Source organism: Bos indicus x Bos taurus, chromosome 5, assembly GCF_003369695.1.
Source record: "Bos indicus x Bos taurus breed Angus x Brahman F1 hybrid chromosome 5, Bos_hybrid_MaternalHap_v2.0, whole genome shotgun sequence".
NCBI lineage: Eukaryota > Metazoa > Chordata > Mammalia > Artiodactyla > Bovidae > Bos > Bos indicus x Bos taurus.
In genome coordinates, this window is record NC_040080.1 from 108,208,480 (window position 1) to 108,235,676 (window position 27,197).

At 36.8% G+C, this 27,197-nt stretch overlaps 1 protein-coding gene across 4 annotated transcripts in view; it reads right to left on the reverse strand.

Moving 5' to 3' along the window:
* Positions 1–27,197, reverse strand: part of METTL25 (methyltransferase like 25) — a 308,960-nt gene that overhangs the window by 218,899 nt on the left and 62,864 nt on the right. For 3 of the 4 annotated variants that reach the window (XR_003511283.1, XM_027543234.1, XM_027543233.1), the window contains exons 6-8: positions 24,468–24,562; positions 17,575–17,604; positions 12,859–12,932 (exon numbers count right to left, since the gene is read on the reverse strand). Coding sequence is in view for 3 of the 4 variants with exons in the window: in XM_027543234.1 (XP_027399035.1) it covers positions 12,859–12,932; positions 17,575–17,604; positions 24,468–24,562 (199 nt within the window). In the remaining variant the exon portion in view is untranslated. Of the gene's footprint in view, positions 1–12,858; positions 12,933–17,574; positions 17,605–23,386; positions 23,476–24,467; positions 24,563–27,197 lie in introns of all 4 variants that reach the window. The other variant, XM_027543235.1, reaches the window with a different exon arrangement.

The following is a 27,197-nucleotide window of genomic DNA, read 5'->3' on the forward strand; positions in this document are numbered from 1 at the left end:
CTTTCCACCACTCTTAGGACACTGCCTCTCCACCCACAATGAGCCTTTCCAGTTTCTTGAACACACCATGCTTCTGGCTATAAACACTATTGTGTTACACTTCGCCCTTTATTTTTTTGCCTCAGTTCAGTTCAGTCGCTTAGTCGTGTCCGACTCTTTGCGACCCCTTGCCTAGGGAACCCCAAATTCATCCTTTTCAGATTCTATCTTAAATGTTGCCTTCTTAGGAAAATCTTCTCTGGCCCTCCAGATGAAGTCAGGCTCCTGACACAGAACTTTTCCTTCACATGATTACTCTTTTAAAGAGTCAGTGGACTCCAAAGAGGGGTGAACATATCCCAGGGAAAAGAGAATATTAGAACTGTAATTTCTATTAAATCTTTTTTGTTTTAATTTCATTTTTCCAGTTTATTTTAAAAATCTATACAACAGACTAGCAGAAAGACACATGAATCACTTATAAACAATTAACTATTCATTTTGGGGGTGTCTACTCAGAAATGCTTATTGATAGGGGCATGCCATTTAAAAATATATTTGAGTTCACAGCTCTGAGCAGCTGGAGAGCAGAGTTTCCACCTGTTTTGCTCATGACTATCTCCTCTGTGCTTTTAGTCGTATCACACATCTAGCAGGATCCTACTACATGGATTAAATAATTAAATATCTCTTGCAGCTTGCAAAAACATAAACATCTAGTTAGACTACAACATGAGATGTGTTAATACAGTAAATAGATCTATTTGCTAGTCAGGTAAACAAAATATAGGAAGGCAGGCTTATACATACAAATAAGTAATGTAATTTAAAATATATATTTATATATATAGAGAGAGAGAACTCCTGAGAAAAATATAAAAGAAAAATGCAATGTAAACAAAACAAATAATAACAGCTAATGTTTATTTCATTTCTGTGATGTGCCAGAGACTGTTTGCTTATTTATTTTGCTGTGCTGGGTCTTCACTACCGTGCACAAGCTTTCCCCAGCTGCGCCAAGTGGGAGCTTCTCTCTTACTGGGCTTAGTTGCCTCGCATGTGGAATCTTACGAGACCAGAGGTCGAACCAATGTTTCCTGCACTGGCAGGTGGATTCTTCACCACTGGACCATCAGGGAAGTCCATGCCAGAGACTCTTAAGCCCTTTGCTGCATCTACTTATTTAATCCTTACAACTATTCCGTGTGGTAGGTCCCATTATTATCCTCATTTTAAAGATGGTGAAACTAATGAATGGAGAGGTTAAGTAAACCGCTCACGTTTTAATTCAGGAAGTCTGGCTTCAGCATCTAGGATATTAACTACTATTAAATATTAACTCTGGCATAGCACTTCAAAGGGCTTCCCCGGTGGCTCAGCAATAAACAATCTGCCGGCAATGCAGGAGCCACAGGAGACCCCAGTTCAATCCCTGGGTCAGGAAGAGCCCCTGGAGCAACCCACTCCAGAATTCTTGCCTGGAGAATCCCATGGACAGAGGAGCCTGGCAGGCTATGGTCCATAGTGTCACAAGGGCAGACATGACTGAAGCAGCTTAGCATGCACTGCACAGCACTGCAGTAAGATTCACAGTTGATATTATTAAATTCCAGATGAATAATGTCTACCTCTGCATTATAGGCAAACAGAAGTAGGCAGATTCCACGTGAACTCAAGACTGAAATGAGTCTGAATCCTTGCTCTACCACTTATTTACCACTTAAAAGCCTCTCTTGTCCCTCCTTGTTTAGCAGTAGAAGGTTGAAGATTCAGTAACAGAGTCTATATAGTGTGCTTGGCTCAGTATCTGACAAACACTCAATGAATAGTGGTCATTTTCCTGTTACTGTGCTGCATTCGAGGGGTAGAATCATCCACAATTTATGAGGGAAGACAGGTGGAGAAATGTTAGAATTCGATGTGATAAGCGCAAGATGGTGAGCAGCATACAGCACAGAGTAGGGAGTGCTTCAGCTACTGCAATTGACAAGGGGAACTTTCTTAGAGGAAGAATTGAGTTTCAAAAGGTCTCAATTTCCAACAGTATTGTGAAGAGCAATATTGATAAAAGAGATGAATATACAGTAACATTAAAATTAGGCCAACACTTAAAATTTAGAAATAGGTTAAACAATTTTTTAAAATTGCTTTCTTAAGGACTTCAAAGAGGTACTCTAAGGTTTACAATTTTCCATGAAATATGAAAGGATAACTGTGTCAGAAAAAAGTTCTTTTCTAAAATTTATTAAATTTATTTGGTTCTACATAAGATTGTACTTGAAAATAGAGTGCTATTGTTAAAAACGTTCTGAAAAATGGTTTTATTACTTTTATGGCTATGGAAAGAGAGGAAAGTACCAATAAGTCCATTTTGGTTTAAGAAATAAGAATATATTATAGAAAACAGAACGTCAATTTAAATATTATTACCAAAGCAACATAAGATTAAGTAGAATGAATCAGGCTTTTAGAACTTTTGGAGGCAAAGTTACTTCTGCCAGACATGGTGCTAATATCTAAAGTCTGGGTAACTTACAAAACAATGTTCTTAAAAATAATAGCTTCAAAGAGAGTTTATAATGAAGAGTGCAACCTGCTCCTTTGCAGCTACAAGAAAAAGACTACTTGCCTCATCAGCCTTTAGAAGAGTCTAAAGTTTTAAAGATAAATATTGCAATTCTAATAATTAAGAAACAAGAATAAAGAAGGGCAGGTACAAGAAAAATCTCAGTACTATTCAGAAAGTACAAGGGCAGAATAGGATTGTTAGTAAATGGAATATGGGGCAATCCCACGTTTAATTTTAATTTTTAATAAGTGCCAATTGCATTTTTCTCATTACTTAACACTCAAGGTTGGAGTCTGCTTTTATAATTACATACTATGACATCACAGAATCACTGTAATCTTAATTTTTGCTGACATGTGTGTAAATAAATCCTTCTCTCTGTTAATTACTTAATATAATTAATATGTAGCAGTTTAGTCACTAAATCGTGTCCAACTCTTTGTGACCCCATGGACTGTAGCCCACCAGGCTCCTCTGTCCATGGGATTCTCTAGGCAAGAATACAGGTGTGGACTGCCATGCCCTTCTCCAGGGGACTTTCCCCACCCAGGGATTAAACCCGGGTCTGCTGCATTACAGGTGGATTCTTTAGCAACAGAGCCACCAGGGAGGCCACATATATAATTATATATAATTAGTCTAGTTAATATAATTGTTTTCTGTAAGAAAATGCCTAATATCAAGGATCTGGAGGCTATCTCATTCTGTCTCCTCTGACGTATTAAGTATCTTTGACTTCTCTTTACTGAGTCTTGACTTGTCACAGGAAAACGTTGAAGTTTTTCTGTCTGAAAACAGCAAGCAAGCACACCAAAATCCCCCATCCCACACAAAACCTCTCTCTGATCCTATATCCTAAAACTACCTCCCAAGGGTGGTTGTCACATGATCAAATGATGAGTTGAGTCCCAGAAGCATTTGATGTACATGAATTCAAGTATGTATGCTTGGCATGTCACGAAAAATACTGTGAAACATTTTATGTATGTATTGTATACTGTATACAGGCAAACAATATGCACTTAAACATTTTACACATTTAATTACGATACTGGGCTATAATACTGAATCTATGTACTTTCCTTCAGTACTTTGTAGGAAATGCAAGGAATTTTCATAGGTAGATTTTACTGTACATGACTCCTATGTTTCCACTGTATAGAATGGCTTTTCTATATAAATTTTCTTATTAGACCACGCACCCTTGGTTACTTGGTCTAGAAAGCATGGGAACCATGTCAAATAATGGTTGGCAGTTGCTGTGATAAGACTGCTAGACTAGTTTGCAATACTGCTTACCATCCTCCTGAGAAAGAGTAATGCTAGAATCCTTTTGATAATGCAGAGAAGCACATAGTTACCTGTTTAATATATCTGTCTCTGTTACTCCCTGATGGCAGGGTCCACAGATTATTTGTCAGGTTATCTTCAAGGCCTCAGACAGAGCCTCCGATCATAGAGGGTAGTGTTTAACACAAAGCAGACTGTCTGATTAACAGGACAATGACAGCAGAGTAAGAGAAAGTTGAGGCCACGATCCAAATTTTGGCCTCCCTGGCAATAGTACTCTTTCTCATACAGATTTCAAGAATGCTCTAATTTTAATCAAGAATACTCTCTAAAATTGCATTGTACTAGGAAAAAAAAAACACTTGGACAAGAAGTCAACAGATCTAAATTCCAGCAGCAGTAAACAAATCAGCTCTCAGAACTTCAACTTTCTCACTGAAAAAAGAGAGATGAAACGGAGGTAACATCTACTTAATAGCTCAACAGAAAGATGTAAATGAGATAACGCACGATAACAGTAAACTGTAAAGTGTTACAGAAATATTAGGTAAGGTAGTACTTATATTACTTGATAAAATTATGATTTTGGTCGTATAACTGTGTTGGTATTTTATTTTTTAAATAAGTACCTTGACTTGTTATTAATAAAAGTTTTGGTTTTCTTATTGCTTATATAAGTGGCTTGACTACTTACCATGGAATGCAATAAGGTTAAATGCAGAGATTTAAAACTGTGGTCTTCACTGGCTGTGAGGAATCTGCAAAGACTTTTAAAGGGGTACACCATTGGGGCTGATTTAAAAAAAATAAGTTTCCAAATCCTCTACTTCCTTATACCCACTTTCCTTAAACTCATCTGTCTGGGAAAATCCCTGTTTTCTACATCTCCTTTCACAGATGGCCCTTCTGCTCTAACTTGGCAAAGAAAAGGCATACCTCTCACCCACATTACTATGTTGCATTGCTATGAGGTGTCAGATCCTCCGGAGAATCGTTGACAAATAGTTTCCTTACTCAGGCATTATAAAGGCCACACCCATCTGTCTCAATAGGAGATGCATTCCAATAAAGTTTAACTGTTCATATTTAATAATTAAAAATAAAAAATTTTAATTTATGTTGTCCACATGTATAAGTATTCATGTAACAATAACTTGACCCTAAATAATTTATTTTTTAACATTTAGAGCTTTGACAGGTATAGGAAATTTTGTCATCAGGTGGACATGACATAAAAGTAACAGGAGAGCAAGGACTAGTCACCAAAAGGAAAGGATGTTTGTTGCACTATGTTCCTATTTTGGATTTAAATGGGACTAGACTTACTGTATATAACAGAAAATACTCCATAGTATTCTATAGTTGACTATCAATAATATATGTGATATTAAACAAAATAATCAAAACAATCTTATTTTGCTATTGTCATTTCCTTTGGAACTGAAAGACAAATAATCAAATTAATCACAAATGAGATCCTCGGATGGGTATAATAATTATTTTCAAGATTTTTCTGTGCTTCTTAGAGTATGCCCCATAAAACACTTAGAGTTATAAATTTTAACTACGTGTGTGTATAGTTTTGAGAGAAAAAAATATCATATGAACAAATAAACACATTTCAACAAAGTTCAATAGATGAATTTTAATAGTGATAGCATTCACTATGTTCCAGGCACTATTTTCAGCACTTTATATACACTAACTTTTGGAGAAGGAAATGGCAACCCACTCCACTGTTCTTGCCTGGAGAATCCTAGGGACGGGGGAGCCTGGTGGACTTCCGTCTCTGGGGTTGCACAGAGTCGGACACCACTGAAGCGACTTAGCAGCAGCAGCAGCATATACTAACTTACTTTTCACAACATCTCTTTGAGGTAGGTACCATTTTTCACCCCAGTTTACAGATTGGAAAACTGAAGTAGAAACACATTAGGTCATATGCCTAAGATCACAGTGTCTCACCCAGTGAGGAAGGGGCGGTGCTTTTAGCCATCACACCCTGCTGTCTCTCGCCAGACCTCTGAGAGTCTTTAAAACAAAAATGTGCGTTTGAATCTTAAACAGGACGACAGTGCATGAAGCATTTACTTGATCAAGAAATTCTTGTCTCTCAAAGGATTTTTATAGAATCACTGCTCTTCAGACAACAATCTGAAGAATACTCTATAATCAGGATCTGTAATCAGGATCTGATTTATCTTTCTTCAAAGGCATTTCTAAAATACTCTGGAGCTAGATTACAAGGTTCCATGACTTGTGAATGGAACCAGCCAAACAAAAATCATCTGAATTGGGAAATGATCAGAGACAAGTAAGTAAAACATTCAGTATATTATGTGTAGCATAAGAGCTAATGAGAAGCTGATGATAGAGGAGAGAAATGTTAGAGAGGAGTGATGGTGGGTGTCACAGGATAATTTTGAGTGAAGAACTGAAGGAGAGTCAGCTAGCCATGTGGCATCTGGTGATGATATTCCAAGCAGAGAATGCATTATATGGAAAGGCCTTAAAGTAGAGAGTATTCCTCTTATTTTTAAGTAATGGCAAGGAAGGCAGTACAGACATAAATAAATGGGAAATTAGTAGAAATGAGATCAGAGAGAGAATGATAGCTCCATCATATAAGGCTTTGTAGGTCATAGTGAAAATAATCAGCTTTACTTCCACATGAATAAGAATCCATGGGAAGATTGTGAGGAAGATCTCACTTAAAAGTATTAACAGGATCACTCTGGCTATTGCATAGAGAATAGACTCAACGGGGCAAAAACAGAAGCAGGAAGAGCAATTAGGAGGTTACTGTAATCATCTAAATGAGAGATGGTGGTGGCTTAGACCAGGGTGGTGGCCCTGAGGGTGGTAAGAAGTGGTGGCATTTTAGATATGTTTAATTAGAGAGACTACAAAATTGCTGGACTAGATCGAGGCAGTGTGAGAGAGAGGGGTCAAAATTGTCTCCAGAATTCCTGACCAGAACAACTAGAAGAACTGGACTACGGTGAGCTACAGGCCACAGGGTCACAGAGTCAGACACAACTTGAAGGAACAATAACGATTAGACTACAGATTTGAGATTCATCAGCGTAAGATGGTATTGAAAGCCATGCAATGTTATGAGATCACCTGGTTAGTGGGGACAGAAAAAAAGCTCTTTAACAATGAGAGGTTTCAAAGAGGAAGAGGAGTCAGCAAAATAAACTGGGGGGGAAAAAACGAATGAAACAAAAGAACGAAATTTAAAAAGTGACTATCTTAAGAGGGACTTTCTCTAGCATATAAGAGAAAAAGTGTTTCCGTAAAAAGTAATAAACTGTCTGAAATACTGATGGCAGGCTAGGTAAGATGAGGACTGAGAACTGACCACAGGATTTAGCCATATGGGGTCACTGTTGTTGTTCAGTCGCTAAGTCATGTCCGACTCTTTGCTATCCTATGAACTGCAGCATGCCAGGCTTCCCTGTCCTTCTGTCTCCTGGAGATCGCCCAAATTCATGTCCACTGAGTCAATGATGCTATCCAGCCATCTCATTTTCTGTCAACCCATTCTCCTCCTGCCTTCAATTTTTCCCAGCATGAGATTCTTTTTCAATGAGTCAGCTCTTTGCATCAGGTGGCCAAAGTATTGGAGTTTCAGCTACAGCATCAGTCCTTCCAAAGAGTATTAAGGGTTGATTGCCTTTAGGATTGACTGGTTTGATCTCCTTGCAGTCCAAAGGACTCTCCAGAGTCTTCTCCAGCAGCACAGTTTGAAAGTGTCAGTTCTTTGGCGCTCAGCCTTCTTTAAGGTCTGATTCTAACATCTGTACACGACTACTGTGGGGTCACAAGTGATCCTAAAAAAGGGAGTTTGATGGAGTGATGGAAGTAAAGTCTGATTGGTATTCAAGCAAAAATGGGAAAGAAATTGGCAGCCCTTTCAAGGATTTTCCCAGTAAAGGAAAGAGGAGATATGAGATAGTAGTTGGAGGGGAAAATGGGTCCAAAGAGGATTTTCAGAATCAGTGTTCTTAACCATGATGATATATGACTTCATTAAATAAAGCTAAAAATTGGCCACCAGGGCTCACTAGGTGTCAGAGGAGCAGACACAAATACTAATTGTACATTTAGATTGGATAAGAGCAATGAATCAAACAGATTAAGTTCTATGGGAGAAGAGAGTGAGAAGGAGAAGAGAAAGATACTAGAGATGTTTTCTAAACTGAGTTTTAAGGAAACCCTAGGATTTTACCTGCCAGAGGTCAGGGGAGGAAAGGATGACAGGAATGGGGAGGTGAAGATTTCAAGTAGCCAGAGGAGCTCCAAGAACACACAGGAGGTGCAAAATTAATTGCATGGGAAAGGAATAATCTAGTGTACAAACGATGTGCATGAGCAGCTGCTTGGGGTACAGAGAAGGAAGAAAGGGGTGACTTAGGCTGGAAAGGACATCAGTGACACCTGAGAAATGGCCCTGAATGCCATAATAAGGATATTTTAGTTTTTGAGTATGAAGAAGAGGAATTATCAAACATATTGAAGTAAGAAAAGTGACATGACTGTTTCTGAAAGATAAATGATGGGATTTAAAGAACAGACTGAAAGGGGGCCCTCTGTCAGAATAAGGCATGGTTAGCATGCTAAAAAGGAATGAGCATTCTTTCTTTTAATAAAAGTGAATGCAGTAGATCTAATTAAAATTCTACTCAAGTGAATCCAACACCATCCACATGCTGTCCACAAAATGAAGAACATGGCTTACTTGTGGCATTTTCCAAAGAAGCAACATCAGTGTAGGAAATTTTAGGAAAAGGTAGATATACTCAATAAAAATAAGCAGAAAGTGTCAAAATTCAGTTTCTCTATCATCACAAAATATTTATGAAATTATTTGTCTCGTGCCTTTTATATGCTAATATATACTGAAAGACAAGGAAAACTTTAAGTATTTTTTCAGACTTATAAAATTTTGCTGAAAATGGAAATCCCTTAAAGAAGTACCAAAAATCTTCAACCTACTTTTCAATTTAAAAGATACTGACTTGCTAATTTGACCACACGTTAGGGACTAAATAATTACCTTTAATTTTGTGAGCCAGTGTTGATGACCTGGCTTTTCAAATATTTATCTGATTACTGCAAAATCATAATGAAATTAAATTAATTAATAATTACAGGCATCAGAAATGATGTATTTCTTATACAGTGGTTTACAGTACTCAGTATGAAAGAGAATTATAAAGTATATACATCTATTTCTCTGTCCTCTTTTGAAGAGTTCTGAAGGATTTTTAATTCCATGAAATGCTTTCTTTGGCATTTTATTCCCTTAGAAAGTTTCCAGATAAGGACTAATTATAACATCTTAAAAATTATACAAATTATTGAGTTTTAACATAAATGTTCAATGCTAAGTCACAATTATAATCAACAGAGTAAAGATACTCTGTTAATTTAAGTTCATGAAAAAAGTTTACTTCTAATATAAACAATTATACTTAAAGAACTTTCAGAACAATGTTTCAAGTATTCTGAAGTGGGATATCACTTGAAGACAATATATTTTAGTTAGCAAGGAAAATTAAATAAAATGCAAAAGAAATTATTAAGTGATCTTATTTCTATCTTTAGTACTCTTGCTGGATAGAGATTCCAATCAAGGTAACCTTGTTACATTGCTAATACAAGGAGACCTATAACTCAACTCATATTTAAAAATATCCCAAAGAATTTACAAGGAGACCTGTAACTCAACTCATATTAAACATATTCCAAAGAGAAGCATGGGATAGCAAAAACATTTGTGGACTACAAATTTGGTCCTAGTCCTGGTTCTTTTAAGCTGTACGACTTAAGACAAGCTTTTAACTACTTTATCTTAATTTTCCTTATTACTATAATGAAGTGATTGCAATAGATACTAGGGATATAATATGTAGCTCAACTAACCCTGAGGTGTGGCCTGAAATGAGATTATAATTTTATTACTATTGCATAAAAACAAGGATTTAAAAAATACAGTGTGTATGTCAATAAAATGAAGTTCTATAAGCAATACCAAATCTGAGAAACAGAGCATTACCAGTCTTTAGAAATTCCTATGTGCCCCTCGCCTTCCCCACTCATCACTCTGTACTCAACTGCCCTCCCTCCAACAGGATGCTATACCACTGAATAAGGCTTGTGTTGATCATTGCTATGCTTTTCTTGATGCTCACCACATATTTTATACTCCTGCATAATTATACAGCTGTGTTTGTTTCCAAATTATAAGAATGGATCCATCCTGCAGGAATTTTTCTATAACGTTTACAACATTCATTCACTTTGATGCATGTAGTTGTAATTCACACATTTTCACTAAGGCACAGTGTTCTACCTACAGTTTACCCATTCTCCTATTAATGACATTTTTGTTCATTTTATTCATTCTGTTTAGACTACTGCTCTTATAAACACTGCAGCTATTTATCATTCTTCTGTTGTTGCTGCTATTGTTGCTTTATTCTATTTATTTTCTTAAATTTGGTCACACTGGGCAGCTTGTGAGATCTTAAATCCCTGATTGAATCAAGGACTGAACCCGGGCCCCGGCAATGAAAGCACTAAGTCCTAACTGCTGGACTGCCAGGGAACTTGCCTTTTGTGTATCTAAGAAATGGCATCTGGGGAAAAATGAAAATCTCAAGCTGAGCTCATTTCTCTTGGTTTCCATCTTCTCCTAAATATCTGATAATTTTCAATTTCCTTGCTAGTATCTGATGTTCACCAGACAATTAAAAACAAATTTAAATACACACATACACACAAACACACATACTTGTATACACTCACCACACACACGCATATGTACACATCTCAGCATTTTCAGCTTTTTTCAGATGGAGAGTTAGCTCTAATTATAGTCTGCTGTTCTTGGATGTGGGTTTCTCTTATTTTCTTTGGTTTTTGCATATGCCATCCTGACTAGATTATGAAAGACTCCTATGTGGATACTAGATCCATAGTATGCATTCAGAACTTGATAGACTGCCTGCCACACAATAAACAATCCCTGTGTTAAAAAACTATAACAAGTACAAGTCTTGGCAACTTATCAGAATGTGTGGCTTGATACTGGGAAAAGAAAATAAGCAAACATCATTTTAAGATTCCTAAAGATTGATAATGGCCATGCCATTCCCCAGAAAGGACAAAAGAAGTCAAAGGACAGAAGAAACAGCAATAGAACTGGGGTGAAGCTGACTTTGTATTTTGGCTCTGGCTGAATCTGGTGTATTTTTAAGGTACTTAAGAGAAGCTATGTGAGTTAAATTGAGAAATGTAGATTAGAACTTCAGAAAAGAGGTATGAGCTGGATACATGATGTAAGTTATCTCGTTACAGTAATTGCTAAGAGAAAGAAGAAATATAAAGAGACAGCAGCTGAGTATAAAACACTAAAGAATTTCTAGAAACACCAAGGGGCTAAGTAAGAAGAACACTTAAAGAAGATAGATGAGTTTTGAGAGTAAGAAGAGGAAACTTAGAGGAATGTCGCTTAATGGAAGATAATGAGGAAGGCAGTCTGGCAAAAGCAATTATTGCATGATCAAATGTGGCTGAAAGGTTAATAAAGGTCTGGAATGAAAAAAGTATTATAATAAATAATATCTATTGAGTAATCAAGGCAGGCAAGAATGTGGAAGGTTAGAGAGATTTGAATTTTTAAGTGAGAAGAAAGGTTTAGGAAAGAGTTTAGATGATTTTAAGCAGGAATTAAGAGAACAACAGAACAACAAACACACTAATGAATAGATCTGAGGGCTTAAAGGAAGGCAGCCAGTCAGTATGTGAGTGAACATGAATTTGCACAATTTTGTGACTTTTGCTAACAAGGTTAACATCTTGGGGTGAGAAAGAAATCAGTTTTCCAGAAAGAAAAAGGAATTAGTTTACAGGAAACCATGAGAAATTCATTTCTAGACATTTTGAAGATTAATATTTGGAAAAGAGAATGGATAGTGGGATACAGATTTTGGAGTTAACTACATAGAAATGACAATTAAAATCAATGGCATATGTAGATATTTACATGTCATAATTTTTTTAGTTAAAAGAAAAAGACTATTTTTCTTAGAGAAATTATACCTAATCTGAAAATATTAATAGCTTCCATTCCTATTAATGAGTGTGGATTTGTTTTTGTCTTTGAGAACTTGAAAACTATCCTATTTTAAGAATAATTCCATTATAACCAAATGGCAATAAGAATCCTAAAATTATAACTAGTAGGAAGAAACTCACGAAACCCGAAGGGACTGCAGAAATATATGTTTGAGTATAGCAGTTGTTAAACCACTATTATGAAAAACTCTCCTAACCCTTGCCTTTGTGTATAGGCAGTTATTATCTGGGGAAAACAGAAACCAAACACAACATACGCAGGGCTACTGTTTTACCAGTAGAGACAAGAATGGCCACAACGGCTGTTTAAAATGGACATCTGTTCTGATTACTAAGCTTCATGCTCCAGCGGTTGTGAACCTTCTACGACGTAACCTTTGCTCATATTTGGGCTTCCCAGGTGGAGCGGTGGTAAAGAATCCGCCTGCCAATGCAGGAGACACAAGAGACGCAGACTCAATCCCGGGGTGGGAAGATCCCCTGGAATAGGAAATGGCAACCCAATCCAGTGTTCTTGCCTGGAAAATTCCATGGAGGAGCCTGGTGGCCTATACAGTCCATGGATCACAAAGAGTCGGACACGACTGAGCACTTAGACACACATACACACACACCTGCTCATATTATATTCACTGAATTACTAATATATAACATTTCAATACTTCTCACACTCTAAAGTGCATTTTACATATGTAACCATATATAACTTAATCATCGTAACAACTTCCCAGTACAAAAGGGAATCATTAGAACTCTTATTTCATGCTCAAATTCAAAGCTTCTTCTACTAATAACAGTGACCCTGAATAAATTCACCTGAAAATGAACAGTCACACAGGATAGATATTATTATTGAAACGAAATCATCATACCATTTGGTGATGCCATAGCACTCTTTAATAATATCCTGGAGTATGGCACGATAGAAGAGGGACTCAGTAGGCAGCTGAAAAAAAAAGCAGATACATATGAGCACAAGAAACAAGTAAAAAACAAAAATTAAATCAATGCTTGAGAGTTGGGACCATAAGTGAATGTTAGAAACCTGAGTTTGCTGTTAACATAGAGGATAATATTATAACTCTTCTATTCTAAATAAAATGTACCTGGGGGCTAATTCTCACTGAGAAAATAAAAGAAACTATAAAAGAAGTAGTAGTGAATGAAGCAGAAAAGGAATAATCAAAGAAAAATGAGCTAACATCCCAAATGGAGTGCTTATCATTTAAAAACGTAGAAATAAACGTTCACAACTGCGTCAGCACTGTAAAGAGAGAAGTAGGATGTGTGCAAAAGAGCAGAGAATGTGGGTCTTTCCTCACAGACGTGGATTAGAGATTTAACCTAGGACGCTGAGCCAGAGAGAAAAGGCACTACACTACATAAGGACATTCCAAAATAGGTTCACTTCCTAGGGAGAAAGAAGTGGGAAGTGACCGTGAAGGTCCAAAGGTAGGGAAGAAGGCCTTAGTGATGCACGTTAGCTTCAAAGAAGTAGAAGGTAATAAAGTACTATACAGAGAGGAAAAATGCTTCACTGTGGCAATGTAAGAGGTACTCTTATACTGCTGCTGCTGCTGCTGCTAAGTCGCTTCAGTCATGTCCGACTCTGTGCGACCCTAGAGATGACAGCCCACCAGGCTCCCCCGTCCCTGGGATTTCCAGGCAAGAACACTGGAGTGGGTTGCCATTTCCTTCTCCAATGCAGGAAAGTGAAAAGTGAAAGTGAAGTCACTCAGTTGTGTCCGACTCTTAGCGACCCCATGGACTGCAGCCTACCAGGCTCCTCCGTCCATGGGATTTTCCAGGCAAGAGTACTGGAGTGGGGTGCCATTGCCTTCTCCAATAGTGGCCAAAGACCTTTTAATACTGATAGTACAGGAAAATTCAATATCAGGAACAATAACCCTGTTTCCATGTCAAGTTACTGTTGAAAAAAAGAAAAATGAACAAGGAAGGAGGTCAACAATAATTGAATACCTCTGAGTAGTCAAATAAGGTAAAAACTGTTTTAAAGACAGAGTTCAATGAAACGTGCATATCTAATAAGTTATCCTTTTGTAACTTTAATTCTCCTTCTGAGCCTCACATTGTTACTATCATTTGTTTTCAACTACAACACACTGGATTCAAGTGGAGTTTAGCAGAAAATAAACATTTTGCCTGTGTGCTCAGGCGGGAAACCTATTCTACTGCCCCACTTCGCCACTTAACATCAAGTTCCTACACTGCGTGTCCCAGATGCTGAGACTAAAAAAACATCTCAAGTTGGCAGTTGAGGGTCAACCATTATTTCCTGGGTCTTTACCCAATGGCATTGCCTTCTTAAGTCACTGGAGAACATCTGACTTGTAGGGTCTTGAGACAGTACTTTGAACACAAGTTATATCCTCACTGGATGGTGGGAGCAGTGAGAAGGGCGATTCTAGTAAGAAATGGTATTAGAAATACCAGTTTCCAACACAACTCCTAAATGACTCACTGAAAAGCAGACATACATATACTTGAGTGCCCACACTAAAATTTATAAACTTCAAAAGGCACACTCCTTATACAAAATCTCTTTCCAAATACAACTCCTTAAGACAAAATCTCTGATTTATAAACTTTCATTTCCTGAAGAGTTTTCCAAAAATTTCATTAAGAATTTCCCATCTCTGGATATATTTTCTATTTGATAATTTTTGATCTTCAGTTCAGTTCAGTTCAGTCACTCAGTCGTGTCTGACTCTTTGCGACCCCCCGAATCGCAACACACCAGGCCTCCCTGTCCATCACCAACTCCTGGAGTGATTCTTTTTTGCAGTACCTACTATCTCTATTATCTGTCCCCCATTTCCCCCAAATCCTTCCAGTTCTCTCACAGAAATGTTGAAATCCCTTTTCATATATTAATACCTACTCATATTGTTCTAGTGAAATTCAAGACATTCTGAGAAATATTTAATGAAGTAAAACATTAGAATTATAAATGGCTTACAAAATTAACTTTTTATTTGATTAGTTATAATAGATAGGAACTTCAATGTTATGTACATTTTATATAAAACTCCTAAAAACACTGAAGCTGTTGTTTGAGCTGAGGAAGCCTGGCTCTGATGTCCCACTACTAAGCCATGATACTATTTTGCTTCTTCCACATTTTGGCAAAGATGGGGTGTCATCAATTTTTTTATTACACACTTTCATGTACAAAAGCTGAGAAGAAACTCTTAAAAATAAAGCTCTCCTTTCCCATGCCTTTTAGATAAATTATATAAAATGATATTCAGATAATTTAGAAATACATGTACATTTAATTGTTATTAAAAACTGACTATAGAAAGGCTACCAAAAAGACCAAGAAACATACTTTAAGCAAGAGAACATACAAAAAATGGAATGCACAGAGGAATACAAACAGGATGGAATAAATCATCATTCCCCAGTAACCCTGAGTAAAGAACTTTACAGCTGTTTCCTAAGAGAAAGGAAAGAGAGTTATGAAGTGCCTTCGAATGTGCACTCCTTGAATAACCAGGACTATCCATCCTGGTAAATACAGATGGGGGTAAGTGGGAAGGAAGTCAACATCTTCCGTGCAGCCTGTGCCTGACCACTCCAGGAACAAGCTGGATGTGCCTCAGAGTTTACTTTCTTTCCTTTGCAAATGATAAATCAACTTAACACTTTAATGAATTTTAAAATGAGAGGGAGCAGACAGAGGACACCCTTAAAGGATGTATATGTATATTAAGACATACATGTTATAGGTCTAGTGGACAGGGCACTAAGCTGGAAAAACTCTACAATTAATTGAGCTAGAATGTACTATTAAACTTGTGCTGTGTATCATGTTCTCACGTAAGTTTGGGGAATACTTAACTCACAAGATGGACTGTAAACATGAGCGAGCACTTGGGAAACTGAAGGGCAGAGCATAAATGCACTGGGGCATTATTATGATTAATGCTCTTTCCTCTTCCAGACCCCTAAGGAACCGCTATTTTGATCTGTACTATAGTCAAGAGCTTGGGCTCCAGAGTCAGAGATTCAAATCTCATTGTTCACTACTTAACAGCTTTCTTGTGTGTATTGTGAGATAATAGTCCCCACCTTAGAGGCCATGTATGGGGCATTTTAATTGAAAAAGCCAACTTTGAACTGAACTTTGCTAAGCATTGTATGAAACTAAGCTTTCATTTTCATGATCATAATTAATCACCTAAAACAGTAACAAGAGTTGATATGTACTGAAGACTTACTATGTGACATTGTTTTAAGCATTTTACATCTTTCACTCATTTAATCCTCACAAAAACTCTATGAGAAAGGTATTATTATTACTCTTAGTTTTATGATTATTATTATTTGCATTTTACAGATTAAGAAATTAAGCTGTGGAGAAATCATGATGTGTCCCCAGCTCACTAAGCCAGTAACTGATGTAAGACAAGACGCAAATCAGCCGTCAGAGAATAAAGCCTACAAACTTAAAGTATGCTCGAATGTCTTTAAAAAATCAGTTTTTGTCAGTTTTTAGGTAGCTACAATCAATATTTTTTTTATAATTTTATTTTTTTTAATTTTATTTATCTTTTTAAATTTTTTAACTTTTTTTAAACTGTGCTCAGTCGTGTCCAACTCTTTGCAGCCCCATGGACTGTAGCCCGCCAGGTTCCTCTGTCCATAGCATTTTCCAGTCAAGAATACTGAATTGGGTTGTCATTTCCTCCTCCAGGGGATCTTCCCAACCAGGGATCGAACCTGCGTCTCTTGTGCCTCCTTCATTGGCAGGCGGATTCTTTACCACTAGTGCCACCTGGGAAGCTCCGACTTTTTAAAAAAAGTCCACACAAAGTTCTTAGCATTGTGTCTGATCCAAAGTAAGCACTCAGTAAATGATACTTGTCACTACTATTATCTCTTATTATATTTAAAAATTAAAATTGACATATTAATACTCTGAAAAGAAGCTAAAAATAAATCTCTAAAATTTAGGTCCAGTAAGAAAATTTTGTGATAAATTTAAAAGGAACTCTAAAAAAATGTTAAAAATATTAAAACGTGTCATAAATCATAAGGTAGAGGATAAAGCAATTACATTGAATACATTTAATATCTGTTTATATATAAAAACTCATTTGGTTGTTGCAACTAATGACTAATGAATTCAATAAAAACAGAAGTTAAAAAACCACCAAATAAAATGTGTGCTTTGAACTATAGCTAAAAAATAAATTGAATGTTATACCTTGTTTATCTTTGCTTGAACTAAGCCCATAAAAGCTTGAAAGTCAGCAACAACATTCGTCAGAAATATTTATAGACTGTTTAACATAATATGAAGAAATGAGGTCCTAGTATAAGAGTATAATGTAGAAGTCTTCCTAAAAGCTTAATATTCTTTTCCTGAGAGTTCAATTCTCTTTTATAATAAAGTAAACTTACAGAAAATGTGTAAGTTTGAATATGAAGAGGAGACAAGAAGAGGGAGTATTTATTAAAATCCATCAGGTTTTAGGTTCACCAGCAGGTCAGGTATGAAGAGCACTTTGAGAAAACCTATCACTTTCATCAGCTGGATTAGAGTAAACACTCTCACTTACCCCTTGGCCAACTGCAACCCGCTCCAGAGCCTTTAAGGAGAAAAAAATAAGACAAAGATAGTTGATATGTTTAGTCTTATCTTATAAAACTTATAAACACATTATATGAGGGCTTGTAAAAGTGACATTGAAAGAGATTAATTAACTGATAACATAATAGTTTATACACTTACAAGTGTTAATATCACGAAGGAATGCTAACTCGTACACTTGTATAATTTAGGGCTGCTATATGCGTGTGTGTCATGTACACAAACACACACACACTGCAACTGTATACACTCTTTGAACTTAAAAGGAATTAGAAAACTGGAAAGATATAAAGACACATTCTTGGCTCTCTTTTATTGTAGCTAAAACAAATAAATCCAAAGCTATTATAATATATGTAATAAACATAATTTATATGCTATGTTTTAATTTATTTTCTTCCAATTTTTAAAAAACATATAATTTTATCTTTTATTAAATAAAAGTATATCGAACAAATTATGGTTGAAATCTTAGCTTACAAAAGTACATGTTTTTGGTCTGCATGGTCTGCAAATTCAAATCAAATTCACGTATGATCAACTCACTTTAAGAGAAAGTAATACATATTTTACAATTTTACATGTAGTTAGTTTTACATTTATATTTACTTAAAATGCAAAATATTTTTATAAAACATTTCCTAATATTTCTAATAAATACTCTTAATACAATATATATGAAAGATTTGTTATAATTCAAATATGGAATAGAGCCTTCTGAAACTTTCAGTTTTTTTTAGAAACATACATTTCCACATTTATGTTGTTTTATAACTGAATCACATGATAATATTTTAACTAAAATTTTATTATTAAAGCTTTAATTAGAAAATATTTCAAACATAAAGTAGTAAAATGTAACATATTTGCATACACTTCCTAATTCAAACTACTCATATTTATTTCAGATGCCTATGTCTTCTTAAATATTACTTTTTAGATTTAGCTGAATCATGTCCTTTTAAAGCTGAAAGAAAACTTACAGATTATCCAAAGTGCAATTTTTGCAGATGCACAAGGTCACTGACAATGAAAGGAACTTGTCACAAGTTGCACAGTTAGTTAGCAGGTGAGTAGGAACTAAAAACTTGTTTTCCAAATCCCAATTTACTTTTCATGATCTCATGTCATGAAGATTTAGTGGGAAAATGAGCTCATGTTATGAAAGTTTGCTTCACAGAAATTGTTTGAAGAAAAAAATGGAACTTTCCCATTGACTTCAAGGATACCTTCACTGAACATCAAGAGTAAGAGTGTTATGAATACAGAAGATGATTATTAAATAATAAACTTTTTATTTTATACAGGAGTATAGACAATTCCCTGGTAGCTAAGATGGTAAAGAATCTGTCTGCATTGCAGGAGACCTGGGTTTGATCCCTGGGTCAGGAAGATTCCCTGGAGAAGGGAATGGCAACCCATTCCAGTATTCTTTCCTGGAGAAATTCATGGACAGTGGGAGCCTGGTGGGCTACAGTCCTTGGGATCGAAAAGAGTCAGTCAGGCATGACTTACTAATATTATAGCCAATTAATATTGTGACAGGCAAGTTTTTAATAATATATTATTTGGTGTCAATACAAATATCATATAACACAGGGCTAATTTTGGTATGTATTGTTGATGAATTTATCTTAGAAAACCAAATGTTAAATTTTGATTACATGATAAAAGATAAACAGGTAGGTGATAAACAGTTTCTTACAAATATTAATAATTTTTATTGGCCAATAAGTATAGATGATGAAGAGAATATACTAAGTGTTCATTTCATACTAATATTTTTATATTTTATCAGGCTAAAAGTATGCTGATAAGATTACACTAATATAATTCATTTATTCCCCCCTGGTTAGTACCCTTAACAATTCATCTGAAAGTTACCAGAAAGATATCTCTCTGTCTGTCTCACTCTCTCAATCCTTTAAGCTCTGAATATTTGTAGAAAAGGTGAGTTATGAAGAAAAAGGCAATGAAACAAGAAACACCAAAAAAATGTTCCTTAGACTTTCTAAGATTTGTCAAGAAAAGAAATCCACATGAGCAAAGACAAGGATAGAGCTAGAAGGAAAGGAGCATTCTCTAAGAAGCTGACATTAGTCAGGCAAAGTGGTTGATAAATTCTTTATTTTGGAATTTACTTTTCAAAAACCCTTCTTCATGGTTTGTTGAATGTTTATAGCAAACAGTTTTGTTTTGTTAACATACTATATTCTTTTATCTTTCTAACGGATATTAATTGCTATTATATATTATTTTGGATAGTATCTGTTTTTATTTTGGATTGTTTTCTCCAAGTTGCTTCTTTCCTATTTGTTTATCTGATCTCTGTTCTTTCCTGTTAGACTTTCTTAGACAGTTAAAGATTCTTGGCTGTCTGCTGATAACTAAAATGTAGGTATCATAAACTTGAATGGAAGCACTGTGCTTATGAGAGGACTAGTAATTACAGACCTCACCACAAAGGTCCTATTTTATCGTGAAATTTCTAATGCCAGTATCTTCAGACTTTTCTCTTAGCCTAGTCAGATTCCCTACAAAAAGACTATTTCAATTTCTTCTTGCTTAGAGGAATCAGTAAACTAAAATGGACAGGAATGGGTAAATTTAATTCAGATGACCATCTTATCTACTACTGTGGGCAAGAATCCCATAGAAGGAATGGAGTAGCCCTCATAATCAACAAAACAGTCTGAAATACAGTACTTGGTTAAAGCCTCAAAAATTACAGAATGATCTTGGTTCGTTTCCAAGGCAAGCCATTCAATATCACAGTAATCAAAGTCTATGTCCCAATCACAGATGTCAAAGAAATTGATCCGTTCTATGAAGACCTAGAAGACCTCCTAGAACTAACACCTAAAAAAGATGTTCTATTCATCATCAGGGACTGGAATGTAAAAGTAGGAAGTCAAGATATAATTGAGTAACAGGCAAGTTTGGCCCTGGAGAACAAAATGAAGTAGGGCAAAGGTTAACTGAATTCTGCCAAGAGAATGCATTAGTCATAGCAAATACCATTTTCCAACAACACAACAGATGACTTTACACATGGACATCACCAAATGGTCAATACTGAAATCAAACTGATCACATTCTTCATAGCTGAAGATGGAGAAGCTGTGTACAGTCAGCAAAAACAAGACCTGGAGCTGACTGTGGCTCAGATCATCAACTTCTCAGAGCAAAATTCAGGCTTAAACTAAAGAAAACCAGGAAAAACCCCTTGGCCAGAAAGGCATGGCTTAAATCAAATCCCATGTGAATTTTCAGTAGAGGTAATTAATAGATTCAAGGGGCCAGATCTAGTTAACATTGTGCTTGAAGAACTATGGACAGAGGTCCATAATATTGTACAGGAGGCAGCAAACAAAACCATCCCAAAGAAAAAGAAAAGCAAGAAGGCAAAGTGGTTATCTGAGGAGACTTTACAAATAGCTGAAGAACGAAGAGAAGTGAAAAGCAAGGGAGAGAGGGAAAGGTACATCCAATTAAATGTAGAGTTCCAAAAAATAGCCAGAAGAAACAAGGTCTTTTTCAATGAACAATGCTTAATAATACAAGAAAACAACAAAAGGGGAAAGACAGGTGATCTCTTCAGGAAAACTGGAAACATCATGGGAGTATTTCACCCAAAGATGGTCACAATAAGGGATAAAAAGGGTAGAGACCTAGTAGAAGGTGAAGAAATCAAGAAGAGATGGTAAGAATACATGGAAGAACTGTATAAAAAAGGTCTTAATGAACCGGATTACTACAATGGTGTGGTTAATCATCCAGAGTCAGACATTCTGGAGAGTGAAGTCAAGTGGGCCTTAAAAAGCAATGCTGTTAATAAAGCTAGTGAATGCGATGAAATTCCAGCACAACTATTCAAATCCCCAAAGGATGATTCCATCAGGGTCTTGCATTCACTATGTCAGCAACTCTGGAAGACCCAGCAGTGGCCACGGGACTGGAAAATAGTCAATCATAATTCCAATCACTGCAGATGGTGACTGCAGCCATGAAGTTAAAAGACACTTGCTCTTTAGAAGAAAAACTATGACAAACCTAGACAGCATATTAAAAAGCAGAGACATTATTTTGCTGACAAAGGTCGAATAGTCAAAGCTATGGTTTTTCCAGTAGTCACATATGGATGTGAGAGCTGGACTATAAAGAAAACTGAGCACCAAAGAATTGATGCTTTTGACCTGTGGTGTTGGAGAAGACTTGAGAATCCCCTGGACTGCAAGGAGATCCAACCAGTCCCTCCTAAAGGAGATCACTCCTGAGTGTTCATTGGAAGGACTGATGCTGAAGCTGAAGCTGAAGCTCCAATACTTTGGTCACCTGATGTGAAGAACTGACTCACTGGAAAAAACCCTGATGCTGAGAAAGATTGAAGGCAGGGGAAGAAGGGGATGACAGAGGATGAGATGATGGGTGGCATCATCAACTCGATGGACATGAGTTTGAGCAAGCTCCAGGAACTGGTGATGGACAGGGAAGCCTAGCATGCTGCAATCCATGGGGTCACAGAATCAGACACAACTGAGCGACTAAAATGAACTGAATTTAATCCTAATCCCCAAGAAGGGTAGTACTAAAGAAGGTGCTAACCATTGGACAATTGCACTTATCTCCCATGCTAATAAGGTCATGCTTAAAATCTTGCATGCTAGGCTTCAGAATTATGGGAACCAAGAACTTCCAGATGTCCAAGCTGGGTTTAGAAAAGGAAGAGGAACTAGAAATAAAATTGCCAACCTTTGCTGGATTATAGAAAAAGCAAGGGAATTTCAGAAAAACATCCATCTTTGTTTCATGGACTACACTATCGCCTTTGACTGTGTAGATCATGACAAACTGGAAAGCTCTTAGAGAGATGGGAATACCAGACCACGTTACCTGTCTCCTAAGAAACCTGCATGCACGTCAAGAGGTAACAGTTAGAATCCTGTATGGAAAAACTGACTGGTTCAATATAGAGAAAGGAGTACGATAGGGCTATCTGCTGTCACCCCGTTTATTTAACCAATATGCTGAGCACATCAGGAGCAATGCTGAACTGGATGAGTTACAAGCCAGAAGTCAAGAAAGGTGGGAGAAACATCAACAACTTCAGATATGCAGATAACACCACTTTAATGGCATAAAGTGAAGAGGAACTAACAAGCCTCTTGAGGGTGAAGGAGGAGAGTGAAAGAGCCGGCTTAAGACTAAATATTAAAAAAACTAAGATCATGGCATCTGGCCCCATTACTACACGGCAAATAGAAGGGGAAAAGGTGGAAGTAATGACAGATTTCCTCTTCTTGGGCTCCAAAATCACTGCAGACAGACACTGCAGTCATGAAATCAGAAGACAATTGCTTCTTGGCAGGAAAGCAATGACAAATCTAGACAGTGCGTTGAAAAGCAGAGACATCACTCTGCTGGCAAAGGTCCATATAGTCAAGGCTATGATCTTCCCAGTGGTCAGGTACAGTTGTAAGAGCTGGACTGTAAAGAAGGCAGAATGCCAAAGAATTGAAGCTTTCGAACTCTGATGCTGGAGAAGACTCTTAAGAGTCCCTTGGATAGCAAGGAGATCAAACCAGTCAATCTTAAGGGAGATCAACCCTGAATATACCCTGGAAGGACTGATGCTGAAGCTCAAGTATTTTGGTCATCTGATGTGAATAGACAACTCATTGGAATGGTCCCTGATGCTGGGGCAGATTGAGGGCAGAAGGAGAAGAGGGCGTCAGAGGATGAGATGGCTGGACAGCCTCACCGAAGCAATGAACACGAACCTGGGCAAACTCCAGGAGACGGTGAAGGATAGGAAGGCTGGGCGTGTTGCAGTCCCTGGTGTCCCAAAGAGCTGGACACGATTGTGTGACTGAAAAACAGTAAGAAGTCAGTTTCCCTACAAAAGACTATTTCAATTTCTTCTTGCCTAGAGGGTATAAGTTGCCAACATTCTGGGAATCAAGTCATTCCAAAAATGAGCTGACATTCTAACAAGACCCTAAATGAGTATTATTTACAAATATAATGAAAGAACAAGACAAATTCCCAGAAAAATATTTTAAAAGGATTTATCAAAGGAAATCATTTTTTTAGCAAAAATAGATTTCTAAGTTAACTCTCAGATACATGACCTAGAACATTGTAGCACTGTTTCTTTACATTGCTGTGTTATTGGCAATATAAAATTATCAAAATAATGACCACATAATAGTTAAATTTACCTTGGGGTTGTACATTAGAAACATTATTGTAGAAACAATATTTTACATTTATGATGGCAAAATCCATTTACACCATTTAACTGGAATTTGGTCCTTTTTAGACCAACATAACACCACAAACAGAGAAGACTGTGGGCCAAAGTGTTCTAGATCAAGGATAAGAGCCAACTCAGACATTTTAAATAAAGATTTCAGTTAACTAGATAGGTACTTCCTATCCCAGACAGTTTAATAATATTTTTCCCATTTTATGAAAACTTAGGAGACCAAATGATCTGCTATACACACGCACGCACACACACACATACACACACCCACACCCACAGAGCTGTGGATAAAGCACTAAAGTAATTCTGTGTTTAAGAACTGGTTGTTGGTACATTTTATATGATAATTAAAGTAATTACATGTAAGAAATAAAGTGCCATAATGCAGAATTAAAGTATAACTATAAATTATGACCATACTGCATGCAGAGTGAATAATGTTGCAAGGGCAAGCCGTTTTTTTCCCCTCATAATTTGCAGTGCATAAATGCATTAATAAAGATGCTCTGCAAACTTTGGCATTTAACAGAGCCAAAGAAATAAATTCAGCAACATCTGGATAAAGCTTTTAGTTGAGAAAGAACAAATCCTACCAAACAGGCTGACATTCTGGCGTTTCGGCCACAGCACCATCTCTCTTCCTTCAAATAGTGGCACATTGGAAATCCCCGCCTTTCTTGGGTATATTCTGCAGATGGAAGAAAAATATGAATTATTTAAATAAAATTCTTCCTTTTTTAGTTAAAGTAAACAATCTATTGAGAGCGCAAATCAGTCATTTGAAAGTCAAACAGTAGTTAAACATGGAAGTGGTAATGTTTAAAAGCTCATTCCAGTATGTTAATTGAAAACATATTAATTTTATGAAAATGGCATTTTCTCAACAACAGCTGTTTTGCATTCAAGCTCCAGGTCTGATACCAGCCAATTTACCAAAATTATTTTTCAAAGATTTAACAAAAGCAATTTAAAATGGAAATACTTTTCATGTGCAGTGTAACTATAGAAGATAAGTAATGAGATACTGGGCATTTTCTGCTGACCCAACTTTCTAATAAAATGATTTATTACATGTGACATTTGGCAATTTATTCTAGAACAATATTAATTTATTCCCAACAATGTTGAAGCATCAATATTTTTTCCCCAGCCACAGTGTTCACTTTCCAGAACAGCTGTATGCACTCTTCTTTTTTCCATTATATTAATAGGATGTTACATTTTCAACTGTGATTCAGTTTGGCTCAACTGCATTTATGGTTTAAGTAACAACAACAAAAAAGTCAGCATTCACTACTTAATCACACATATCTGCTGTTGACTCACTTATAGAGTTATATATGTAACTTGCTGATGTTAAAACCCCTTATGATCAACTATTAATTACACAGCATTTCTGACAAGGAAAAAAAAATCTATTTTAAATTAAAGCCTGGAAAATAAGAACTCAAGTTTATCAAAACAGTGGTAAAGAAAAGGAAATTAAGATACACATAAATTTTCTATTAGATTAAAAAGTAAAATAGAACTAGAAAATAAGAAAATGGTTTAAAACAAAGTATTATTGAGGCTGTTGCTGTCGTTTAGTCACTACGTGTCTGACTCTTTTGCAACCCTTGTAGCCCACCAGGCTCCTCTGTCCATGGGATTTCCCAGGCAAGAATACTGGAGTGGGTTGTCATTTCCTCCTCCAGGGGACCTTCCCAAACCAGGGACTGAACCCATGTCTCCTGCATTGGCAGATGGATTCTTTACCATTGAGCCACCAGTGAAGCCATACTGTTGATGTAGATTCCACCAAATAAACGTCTGTGTTATGAAATATCAGTCGGTTTTTGATTAAAATAGAGAAAATTTAAGTTTCATATGGACATGAGCCTGTGATAGTGATTTCCTTCTTTCTTTTAATTAAGATTTTATAATTGACCTTATTTGATAATCATATGGAAGATGGAAGACATATTCCTTGCCCCAGGAATATAAATAATAATAATGCTAGTATTTATACAACACAATATTGTTAAGCACTGTTATAAGTACTTTAAATATATTAATTACCTTTAAATGCTAGGAGCTTTCAGTGTGTTAACAAGTCCCCACAGCAATTCTATGAAATAGGTATACTATCATGTTTCCGATAGAGAAACTAAGCACAGGGACTTTAAGAGGACTGCCGAAGTTGCAAATCTAGCACATGACAGACCTGGAATTTAAACCAGCAGTCTGACTCCAGAGGCCATGCTCTTAACCACCAGGCTAGATAAACAACTTCACTTACAATTGCCCAGGACTCATGGAGCCCTTGAAGCCTATCCAAGTCCAAGGGACCCCAGTCTACTTCCTCCATCAATTACCAGGATGGCTTGAAAGAGAGGTTTGAGTTTTACTGAAGGCTTTACGATTTAACCAAAACATGATTATTGCTAAACGAAAGGGTTACTGTACGTAGTTTAACTCTTTTTCTGACAGCTGAAGAAAGAAAGAGCTAAACTTTACTCTAAAGAGTAAGGGGCTAAAGAAATGAGGTTTTGCTGTTTTATTGAGAGTGTTTAGGAAAGTCCTAATAAAACCGTTTTTTCCCTTCCCCCATCTGCTCTCTCCTTCTTCCTTACGAAGTAACAGAGCATTCAATCTTTAGCTGACTATTCAGCTGTTCAGATTAGAGACTATAATTCCCAGACTCCCATGTAGCCACTAGGATAGCTAGAGATTAAGTTTTGGCTAACAGGATATGGGCAGAAGTTCAGTTCAGTTCAGTCACTCAGTCGTGTCCAACTCTTTGCGACCCCATGAATCGCACCACGCCAGGCCTCCCTGTCCATCACCAACTCCCGGAGTTCACTCAGACTCACGTCCATCGAGTCAGTGATGCCATCCAGCCATCTCATCCTCTGTTGTCCCCTTCTCCTCCTGCCCCCAATCCCTCCCAGCATCAGAGTCTTTTCCAATCAGTCAACTCTGCGCATGAGGTGGCCAAAGTACTGGAGTTTCAGCTTTAGCATCATTCCTTCCAAAGAAATCCCAGGGCTGATCTCCTTCAGAATGGACTGGTTGGATCTCCTTGCAGTTCATGGGACTCTCAAGAGTCTTCTCCAACACCACAGTTCAAAAGCATCAATTCTTCGGCACTCAGCCTTCTTCACAGTCCAACTCTCACATCCATACATGACCACAGGAAAAACCATAGCCTTGACTAGACGGACCTTTGTTGGCAAAGTAATGTGCAAATGCTCAAAAAGGGGAGGGGTAAGCTCTCCCCTCCCCACTTTATGGTCATGTTGGCAAGCAGATAATGGAGCCACAAGACAGAAGGATTCTGGGTT